Here is an 11,406-nt window from a genome sequence, read left to right on the forward strand (position 1 = left end):
TAAATAACAAATAACCAGAATAATGGGCCGCGTCTCTTGTGTTTTCTGGTACATTTATGTGGAACTGGGTTTTGATTTGCAAGTTTGAATGAGACAGTGCAAATCTGATCTCTTTCTGAAAGTCATTCATTATCAGAATATTCAAATGCTTCAAGTATTGTTTGGTTTAGTTTCCAACAACACTTGTGCATGTGTAATAAATCTCCAGTCAACATTTGGGGAATGACAGATTTTTGATCCACTGGTGAAATCTACACAGAAAACCGAAACCACATGTTGGGAGGAAAGATATATTGTGCAATCATTTAAACAGTCTTAAGTTAATCTGCAGTGTTTTCAACACACTTTTCTCCAACTTCAACAGGCTTCCATGTCCGTGCTGTTTCTAAAAAAACCAAAAACAAGAATCATCACCTTATTATTCATTCAGATGAGATCAAAGAATACTTCTGAATAATCTGGGTTTGATTCCTCTGTTTTTCTCTCTCACAATATTCTCTCTGTGTATACGTTCGTATGTGTTCCTTCGGGGGGGAGGATGCCGATCAAAGCGCTGTCTTGACTGTGAATTCCTCAAATAAAACAGACTTGTAAGATTGTTTAATAACCGTGCACAGTAAACAGAGAGCTAGGCCTTATTTTGTATGCTCCTAATGTTAAATTTGGTTTCATTCAGTGACCATCATAGCCATTTTTCTTCATCAAATATCCTGAAATGAAGTAGAATTGCACAGATTTCTGTCCAGCGAGGTAACAAAGTCTCACTGCCTTCACTGTGCACGGACATGTCATGCTTATGTGAATAGTCAATCCACAAATTCCAATTCTGAACCAGGAAAAACTGGCTGCTGTTCTGCATTTCTTCTTCGCATCATTTTGTTGTCCCTTTGCATTGTGATCTCTCTCTTCGTGGTTGTTTTGCATGTTTTTTGGGTCTCTGTAGTTGTTTTACATCTCTTTACAGTTATGATGCACCTTAGGCGAGTCATCCTGTTTCCTCTTGTGACAGTTTAACCCCTTTATGTATCATCTTTGTGTCTCTTTGCAGTCATGATCTGTGTTTTTAAGTCACTTTTTGCATGTGACACCCTGGGCAGTAGGACCCCAGTAGGACTGGAATTCAGCAAATTGCTTTTTGCAGAATCAGAATCAGAATCAGAATGGGTTTATTGCCAGATGTTGAGGTTTACAACATTAGGAAATTGCTGCGGTGCTTCAGTGCAGACAATAAGAATTAAAGTGCTATGTAGAAAGAAAGATATGTGCATGAGATATACATGAGATATATACATGAGAATAAGAATTATGAGTGCTACGTAGAAAGATATATACATGAGTGCAGGTGGTGATCAGTGCCAAACATGAAATGATGCAGTGACGCAGCGTAGGGTCATGTGTTATTGGCGGGGACAATCATGTGGTTATTGTTCATGTGTCCAACAGCAGAGGGGAAGAAACTGTTCTTGTGGCGAGAGGTTCTGGTGCGAATGGACCGGAGCCTCCTGCCTGAGGGGAGCAGGTCAAACAGACTGTGTCCAGGGTGAGAAGGGTCAGCTGAGATCCGGGCTGCACGCCGCAGTGTCCTGGAGGTGTACAGGTCCTGCAAAGATGGGAGTCTGCAGCCAATCACCTTCTCAGCAGAGCGCACAACACGCTGCAGTCTCTGTTTGTCCCTGATAGTGGCTCCAGCGTACCACACGGTGATGGAGGAGGTGAGGATGGACTCGATGATTGCAGTGTAGAACTGCATCATCGTCCGTGTTGGCAGGTTGAATTTCTTCAGCTGCCTCAGGAAGTACATCCTCTGCTGGGCTTTCTTGATGACGGAGGTGATGGTGGGCTCCCACTTCAGGTCCTGGGTGATGGTGGTACCCAGGAAGCGGAATGAGTCCACAGAGGTGATGGGGGTGTCAGTCAGGATGATGGGGGGGAGTGGGGCTGTGTGCTTCCTGAAGTCCACAATAATCTCCACTGTCTTCTGGGCATTCAGCACCAGGTTGTTGTGGCTGCACCAAGACACCAGACACCAGACGTTCAACCTCCCTCCTGTAGGCAGACTCGTCCCCGTCCGAGATGAGCCCAATGACGGTGGTGTCATCTGCGAACTTGATTAGCTTGACAGACTGGTGGGTGGAGGTGCAGCAGTTGGTGTACAGGGAGAAGAGCAGAGGAGAAAGAACACAGCCCTGAGGGGAGCCGGTGCTGATGGTCCGGGAGTCCGAGACATTCTTTCCCAGCCTCATGTGCTGCTTCCTGTCCGTCAGGAAGTCAGTGATCCACCGGCAGATGGGATCAGGCACATTCATCTGGGAAAGCTTGTCTCGGAGATGGTCTGGAAGGATGGTGTTGAAGGCAGAGCTGAAGTCCACAAACAGGATCCTGGCGTAGGTTCCTGGGGAGTCCAGATGCTGCAGGATGAAGTGTAGGGCCATGTTGATGGCGTCGTCTACAGACCTGTTGGCTCTATATGCAAACTGCAGGGGGTCCAGGAGGGGGGCCGTGAGGGTCTTGAGATGGGAGAGAACTAGGCGCTCAATTGACTTCATGACCACAGATGTCAGAGCCACGGGTCTGTAGTCATTTAGTCCAGTGATCCTAGGTTTCTTGGGGACAGGGATTATGGTAGAGGACTTGAAGCAGGCAGTATTATATTTAATGCTATCAGTTCATTGAAAGAAAGACATTAAAATGACATCATGTTTTTCATATGGTGAGTTATGTAGGAGCCCATGATCCCTGCGAGGCCTGGTGCCCCAAGGCCGAACACAGCCAAGGGCAACCCCTCAGCCTGCAGGGTCAGGGTAAGTGAGGGGCATGAAAATTATGGCTGTGTTTTTCATGGTTATCTGATAAACACTGTAAGCAACATTAAGCAAAGCAACATTAATCAAGTGCTAAAAATACCAAAGAGTTCTTTAGCAAACACAGAATCAGCTTTTAGCTCAACAGGCTGGTTGATATTTGGCTGCCCTCTAGAGGCCAAGAATATTACTCTTACAGGTCTGTTGATTCCAAATTGCTTATCACTTCATTCTTGATCCTCTTTGGAAGAGTCCCTGCTGATTAAGGTGGATAAAATGAGACTTTCCAAATATTTGTTTGACAGGAAAAAAAAAAATCTAATGTTTAATTTCTAAAAATATTCTTTTGTGGAAACAGTAAGTACACCTTTGGTATTGCCCATTTAGCTGATATAGCTTCTTGTAGGCATAAGTGTTAACATGTCTCTGAAATGCACATGGAAATTTTTGACCACTGTCACATGTAAAATCTGTTCAGCTGCATAATTTGCGAAGCTTTCACCCACAGCTGCCTGCCTTAATAAGGTTCGCTACATTTGTTCAAATAGATTTTTATCCTCATGTACCAAAAGTGTCTAAGAATGATTAAACTAATCTGAAGTTTTAACATATTACAAAGGGAAGAAAGTCCTTTGGTTAGTTTTGTACATGATACTCATTTTAATTGGAAAACCACCCATGCTTTAATGTTGTTGAGATATAATCAATAATGTGCAAAACAGTGGTTCAGCTTCTTCTCCTATCAGCTTATCTGTGGTGAACCGTTGTACTACTGTGCAAACTGAGTGAAAGTGCACAGTGAGGGGGTGTAGGGGCTGTATTGGAAATGGGCCAGTCTCTCTTTGTTGAGGTCCTGGTAAATGTTTTACAGGTTTAGGGTTACAGAGTTGTGGTTCAACTTTGAACAACAAAGATTTACTTGGGTTGTTTTGCTCCTTTCTTAAGATGCAAGAGAGGTTTAATACTTAATTTTTTTTTAATTTAACCAGGAATGTCCCGTTGAGATCAAAAACCTCTTTTTCAAGGGAGTAATGATTGTTAGGTTGACAATACTAGTTGTATTTTAATATTTTTTTATTTTATTTTTTTAAACTTTCTGGAGCCTTTGAACTGCACTGATGTTCGCTTTAACTAATATGAGTATATCCACCCTAGCAGTGCAGACAGCCAGATTGGAAACCTGCAACTGTTCATTTCATATTTACTTCAAAATGAAACAGTCTTGTGTCTATCACCTTACAGAGCTAGAGAAAGCTTTTCTGAAACTTCACTGTGTCTGCAGTTAGAGTTAGACCAGATCAGTTAGTTGGTAAGATCTTATTCCACTTGCCACCGAGCCTTTTGAAATGTTTGAAACGATGCAGGAAAGTTTGCAGTTTGTTTTCTGACAATTCTGGGCTTCATAACTGAAATAAATTGAAAACAAGCGATCAGAGTGACAAGTCACACCTGATAAAAGCTGCTATTGTCAACACCAGGCTGCAACAGACTTTTTGCTTAATTGAGCAGAAACACAGAGAAGTTTAGGAAAGCAGCTGAAAAACACCATTACCAAAATAGTCTGAAGAAAGTGCAGCAAATGAGTGGTATTCATTACCCGCCTAATAATTTGCAGTGGATACTGTGGCTTCCTATCTCTGGTTATGGATTAGGTAGATGTGTGTTTTTCCAGTGCAACAAGTGGATGCTTGTTTAGATTGGGATTTGCATAGTTTCAAGGCTGGATCTGGAGTTTTTTTTTAAAGCAGTGTTTCCAGGACTTTCCTGCTGGACAGGGAGCCCTGACATTGTTCTGCTGTTGGAGTGCTGCCTATGTGTGCGTCCAGTCTGTAGCAGTTCTTAGCTGGCTGGTATATGTCGCTATCTCGTGAATGTGTCAAAGTACACATTTACACATGACAGGCAGAACCAAAGATTTTTATTGCATCAGGTGCTTTATCTTGTAATGGCTATATTACAAGGTGGTGGGTGGTAGGTAGATTTCAAGGCCAGTGAGAGTGGTTGGGCAGACCTGCTAACAGGAAGGCAGAGAAGTGATCAGGAGGAGCAAGGGAGAACCAATATTTCTTAAAGTGTGGATACCAGCAAACTCCTTCTGGTGTTGAGCAGACACAGTGACTTTATTCATTCATTTAAGATTTCATTGTTGCTTAGCATAAAGATCTAACCTGTAGTTCTTGTATGAGCCAAGTTGTAGAGGTAGGCATACGTATGCTGGCTTTGTCACTTGAATCGACAGGAATTGCTGCAGTATCCTCTCTCTTATCACAAATTCTACAAGAAACCAGCAGGACTGCTAGGGGACAAATCATGGTATCAGTCCTAGCAGAATAATTACAACACAGCCTGCCAAGTAAAGCAAACATTTATATTATTAGGCTGCGCTGTGTAAATCTTAGCTAGACACACTTCATACAGACTTTAATGACATAAAAACCAATAAAACAAGAAAAACCAGGAGTCTCACAAACCAATCTGTTTCATGCCATTTTATTTATCCATAAATGCTTTTTAAATTTTTGCTCATATGAATTCATATGAATGTCCACAGAGGAATTCACTGAACTATTTAAACTGATTGTAGTGATACACTACTGGATTTAATGTTGCTGGAAGCAGCACAGTGGTCTTATGGTGGGGAAACACTCATGACCGCCCGGATGCTGTGGAAAGAAAGAGAAAAAAAAACTGAGTTTCACTTTAGCAAATAATAACTTGTGTTTTTCTTCAGCTGTGAAAGGCAAATCTACCATTTGCAGTTCTTCATGAGTTCAATGGCATCATTGGCTTGATCCAAAGTCATGTTCTGACTAATAAACTCGTCCACTTTCAACTTCTTGTCCAGGTAGTCTTTAACCATCTTGGAGACGCCGTCCTTACTCTTAAATCCTGAATCACAAGATTAAAATAAGAGCCACATTTTAGAACATGTAAACTTAAAGCTCCTTTACTTGCGATTCATCACTCCGTGATAATAGTTATTTGTGGGGATGTAACAGTCTAAGGTCTAGGGGTAGGTGTGGGGAACAGTAGAAACAGGACCAGGAAAGAATGAGAAGGAAGCCAAACAAAGCAGTGTGGTGAATATTAAGTTCTTATTATGAACAATCCCAAGTCAAAGAGATTGTTCTTATTAATAAAGCGGCGTTGCAAAAAAGACAAAGGTCACAACTCAGTCTTATGTGTCTTAAGAAGGTGGAAGAACAAACAAGCACCAAAGAATAATGCACTTCTAAAGCCCACAGGCCCACCCTAATCACTTGTAGCAGCACACACCTTACTGCTGCTGGAGCCCACACTACTCACTGAAAGCAGTAAACCTCCCCACTGCTCCCACAACTACACTATAGCACCTCTCCATTCCCTAACAATCAGTGCAACGACAAAGAGAAAACCCACCCCACTCTAACCCTATATAAGGTCTGAGAGTTAACTGCTAACTGGGTCCAGGTGCTGAATGAGGGAATGAGCAGCAGCTGTATCCTGGAGTGAGGGCAGAGAGAGAAAGAGCAACACCACACCCACACACTCCCACAGCCTCACAGGATGTAAAATAGACTGATCTCACCTCCAAACATGGAGCCCTTCCACGTACGTCCAGAGATGAGGTGAGCCGGTCGAATAACTATGTCATGCAAGTCTGTCCATCCAACAATCACACTGACACCCCAACCTTGGGCTGAAGACTCCAGGGCACTGCGCTAGATGGAAAAGGGCACAGAGTCAGTAGATCAAAGGGCTTCTTCAATGATTAAAATCAATTATTACATTTTAAATGCTAAGGGAAAAAAAAGTATGCTTGGTTAACTTTATTTCATGTTCCATGTTCTTAAACCACATTAGATTAAATCTCCCTACCATGACTTGCACATTCCCAACACATTCCAATGAGTAGTCCACGCCTCCATTGGTCATCTTAGTGAGCACTTCATGGATAGGTTTATCGTGATCTTTGGGATTCACAAAGTCGGTGGCTCCAAACACTTTGGCCTTCTCAAACTTGTCTGGATTGACGTCAACAGCGATAATCCTTTTGGCTCCTGCAGCCTTGCAGCCCATGACTGCAGCCAAACCCACAGCTCCCAGACCAAACACGGCACAGGTGGAGCCCGGCTCCACCTACAAGATGAGAGACTTAGACACTTTGTGCTGGGTATAGTAAAGTTCTAATATATAGAAACATAATGAATGGACATATTCTGTATCTTCTAATGAGTGGTAACTCTTGCCAAAGCATTTCAATCTTGATGAGAATTTCTATTGAAAAGATTTTAGTTTTAAGTCAAAAATGGCTCAATTTATTGTTGTGATTTGGGGCTATATAAATAAAATTGAATTGAAATGAAAAGGACTCAGTACCACCAAGCACACAAATTATTTCAACTTTTTCCTCTGACACTGTTCTCGTTTTCTCCACCCTTCTTCTCCTCTCTTGTCTGCTGCTTTGGATGAATGAAAGCATTTATTGTCATTGTATATACAATCAAATTACAGTGTCTCTAACCATACATTTGAATATTTATTCCAAGCATTTAAACTCCTGTTGTTAGATTGAAATTGTTAAATGTTTCCATTGTTTTACTTAAATTTGTAAACCGTGCCTTAAACTGCACGGTTAGATATTCTTCTGTTCCTCCCCTACACATCTATGATGCTGGGGGAGGTAATTAGCTGTAGCCGTTTAACTGCAGGCACATTCTATGTGAGATTCTGGTTTCCTTATCTTCTGAGGAATGTCCACCCCCGGCCATTTAGGAGCTCACCTATGCTTGCATATGGTGAACCATTAAAGTTAAGCCGTATACGGGTGTGGGGAGATGACCTTTGGATAACTAGGAAATGTGGTTAAACCGTTGCAAGCATATATTGTGTGGCAGGAAGTCATGTACACACACACAGTGTTCTAACCTTTTGTGACCATATGGGTGGTGCTTGTATTCACTGAATAAAAAGCTGCAAGGGAAGGCTGTTTCTTTGAAGTTGGCTAGGAAACAGGTGAGCAGCGTTCAGCTCCAAGAGCCTGGTTCCAACCAGCCTCCGTTGCTAACAAGTAAAAAAAACGGTTCCATCGTCGTCTTGCTTTCTTCCGGGGTGATGAGTCTCTGAACTAGCTGGTCTGCTGAAGCTTTACAATCTCTATTCTTCACAACCTCACCTTTCCACCTGTCTCTCTCTCTCATCCACACACATGTATTCTGTCTTGGTTCTGTTGATATTTATTCATCTTCTTCCCAGAAAGTGCCTCCACCACTACAAGCTCACTCTCACCTGTTTCCTACTCTCACTACAGATCACAATGTCATGTCCAGACACCATAGCGGAGACATGAGGTTGAGATACGAGGCGTGGTGCTTTGTATTATAGATTAAAAAAAATCTCGTGGCCTTGTTTGTCTGAAGGACATTGTTCCAGATAACTTCCTTGTTCTTTTTAGAGAGAAAAGTCTTTCTACTGCCAAATTCTCGAAACAAGCTCCACTTATTGAGTCTTTTTTTTTTGTTTTTTTTTAAATTGTGCTGTCATAAAGTTTAGCATTTATAGTTGAGGCCAAAATTATTAGCCCCTCCAGGAATTAAGGCACATTTATCTAAACTTCTTCCCAATGTTTGCAGCATTGATAAAACTTGATATAATTAAAAATTCACCAGTGCTATTTGGTAGCTTCTGGTACATTTTGTAATATAAAATATATTTTTAGGCTTACTTTTTACCATATAGTGTAAAAAATAAGGGGTGGTCAAAATATTAGCCTCATGTGAATGTTTGCTTTCAAAACACACCTACAGTAATTAACCAATCAGCTTTGAAATCACACCTGTGCAACCAATTGGCTTCCTAACGACATTCAATCAGCATCAGCTTGTCTTGCAACAAGACAATGACCCCAAACATACATTGAAATTAGTCCAACAGTTCCTCAAGGATACTAAAACCAAGATCCTGGAGTGGCCCGCACAGACCTCAATCCTATTAAGAATCTGTGGCAAGTGCTCAAAGTGACATTCACTCCAGTCAAGATTTTGGCATTTTGCTAATGTACACCTGAATCCTCCAGATCAGCAAACACTCAAAACTTCTGCTTCTGCTCTTCCCAGATTGGTTTAAAGTGCCCTGATATGTCACAGGGCCTCTACAGACACACTTAAAAGATTTAAGCAGCAACAACTGCAGGGTTCACTTCCAAAATCTGGAAAAATTATGTATGAACGTCTTAATACTTCTCTGAAAGAGAGAACAAGCGCATTTCCAATTCCCAAATCCAAGCCCAAATTACAAACCTTAGCGGTATTAACAGCTGCCCCATATCCAGTGCAGATCCCACATCCAAGAAGACAGACTTTGTCCAGAGGAGCAGCAGGATCAATCTTAGCCACAGCCATCTGATTGATCACAGTGTACTCAGAGAAGGTGCTGGTCCCCATAAACTGCAGCACCCTCTTCCCTTTACAGGTAAACCTGGATTCCACTCCAGCCATGATGGCCTGATTAATCCTGGTCCTGAACAAGAGAATTTATGCTAAAATTAAAAACAACATTTTTTAAAGGCACGTGTCTAATGCTCTAACAGCCTATGAACAAAACTGAAGATAAAATGGATCACAGGAGATGAGTGCTCACCATGCTACCTCACACTGGTTGGTCCTGGGATTCTTACATAAGTGGCATTCTTTACACTGAGAGAGGAAAAGAGGAATCACCTTGTCTCCTAAAAGAAAACAACAGTGAAACCAAACAGAATATTTCCCATGATTCTTTTTAGAGGCTTTGCTGATGCTGTTATTGTTGAGCTGCGTGACCTCAGTCGATGGAGAATATCTACTTAATTTACTGCTAAGTATTATGATTGAGTGGCCTGGACCACAAGATCCAACAGCTTTAAACATTTAGTTGTACAAAGCTGCCAAAAGAGAAACTGCAAACATTTAGATTGTAAAAAAAGACTTACTGGTTACTGTATTTTTTTCCCATCCCATTAAGCAGACATGTACTGTCTTGGCTGTAAACACATGAAACTGACAGGACTCTTAGGAATTCAAAACTGACCTGGCTGAAATTCCGTAACTCCAGGCCCCACGCTCTCAACGATGCCGGCTCCCTCGTGGCCGAGGACAGTTGGGAAGCCATCTTTATGCATACTCTCGAAAAGATGGTACAGGTCTGTGTGGCACACCGATGTTGCCACAATCTGCACAAAAGCTAATCATTAAAGACTGTAAACACTGACATGCTATCCAACCTTTCATTAAACGGACCTTCCAAACTGCATCGAGCAAGTTGTTTTTAACACAAGGACAAAAAAAGTTATAAAATTGTAATAAAACAAATACAGATATGTGTGTGTCTTGAAGGTGGACATCTCTTACCTTGATGCGAACCTCATTGGCTTGAGGTGGGGCAACCTCAATCTCCTCAATCACTACGGGCTTGTTGGGCTCCCAGGCCACTGCTGCCTTGCACTTGATGACCTAAAAGGCAGTGACAAAAAATTAAGTGTGACATATGCTACAATGCTACAAACACTTCCTGAAATTCTTTAATTTAATATTGTCATCTGAAGTGTGACAACCTATAATCTGAAGTGCATTCACATGAATCTGCCACAAGATAAGTCTTTTCGAGTGCTATGAAGTCAAGAGAACGACCACACACACACACACACACACACACACACACACACACACACACACACACACACACACACACACAACACTTGTGTGTGTGTGTGTGTACTACAGCTACACAGCTATATTAGAAAGTACTGTAACATAATGGAACGTTTATATTATGTTTCCATCCTTAGTTATAAATGCCGTTGCACTCAGAGAGGGATATTTAAGTGTCAAATTAGCTGTTAAGCCTGAAAGGCTTTCATTCCTCGCCTATGTATGCTTCAGTAGAAAAGATAAAAGTACATCAGTGGAGCAATGATCAGCAGTTCAAAGTCCATACAAGAGTTACCCGGCAAACATAAGATTTATTACTGCTGTATTCTTTTAATCTTATTTGGTTTTCTTCAGTTGATACATTTCTTTTTAAACTACAGCAATAAGTATGGTTTGTGTGGGCTTAGTAAACATTGGCTTTCCTTTACTGCTTTAATTTTAACCAACCAACAGAAAGCGGCCGAATATGTTTAAGCTGTGTGCTGAGCCAGGGACATGTGCTATGTAACTGGGGCAAACGGGAAACACAGACACACAGGAAAAGAGGAATTTAAGCCTGAGCAACTGGTAATCCTGGTAGAAAAGAAAATCAGCTTGAAATATTTCTTGTGTTTTCACATATTTAAAGCAAGGTTACAACTAAAAAAATGGGAAAAATACAGGGAGAAATGCATGAAGACAACACATGTTGAATGCACATAATGCCAAATAACTCATGTTAAATTAAACTTACCTTTCCAGCTGTAGCCATGGTTGTTGCCAAGAATAACGTCCACGAGTTGATGTGAAGACGAGGAGCGAGGGAGGACTGCAGCTGAAGGACAAGAGAGCGGGAAGGGGAAAAAAAAGCTCTGCACTCAAGGTTTAGATAATACCGGTCATAGAGACATTCAGGTGGTCAAGGACTTTAACCTTGCATCAATATTGCCTACATTTTCCAC

General features: G+C 41.6%; 1 protein-coding gene across 1 annotated transcript in view; it reads right to left on the bottom strand.

Moving 5' to 3' along the window:
* Positions 1-5,275: 5,275 nt before the first annotated feature.
* LOC113011922 (alcohol dehydrogenase 1-like) overlaps positions 5,276-11,406 on the bottom strand; it is a 6,462-nt gene continuing 331 nt past the window's right edge. The window contains exons 2-10 of the mRNA XM_026151778.2: positions 11,199-11,279; positions 10,166-10,267; positions 9,846-9,987; positions 9,420-9,507; positions 9,080-9,299; positions 6,660-6,920; positions 6,370-6,502; positions 5,552-5,690; positions 5,276-5,464 (exon numbers count right to left, since the gene is read on the bottom strand). Coding sequence (XP_026007563.1) covers positions 5,431-5,464; positions 5,552-5,690; positions 6,370-6,502; positions 6,660-6,920; positions 9,080-9,299; positions 9,420-9,507; positions 9,846-9,987; positions 10,166-10,267; positions 11,199-11,216 — 1,137 coding nt within the window. The 5' untranslated portion in view covers positions 11,217-11,279 and the 3' untranslated portion in view covers positions 5,276-5,430. The remainder of the gene's footprint in view (positions 5,465-5,551; positions 5,691-6,369; positions 6,503-6,659; positions 6,921-9,079; positions 9,300-9,419; positions 9,508-9,845; positions 9,988-10,165; positions 10,268-11,198; positions 11,280-11,406) is intronic.

The sequence above is a fragment of the Astatotilapia calliptera genome, chromosome 19, assembly GCF_964374335.1.
Source record: "Astatotilapia calliptera chromosome 19, fAstCal68.1, whole genome shotgun sequence".
In the NCBI taxonomy this organism is placed as follows: Eukaryota; Metazoa; Chordata; class Actinopteri; order Cichliformes; family Cichlidae; genus Astatotilapia; species Astatotilapia calliptera.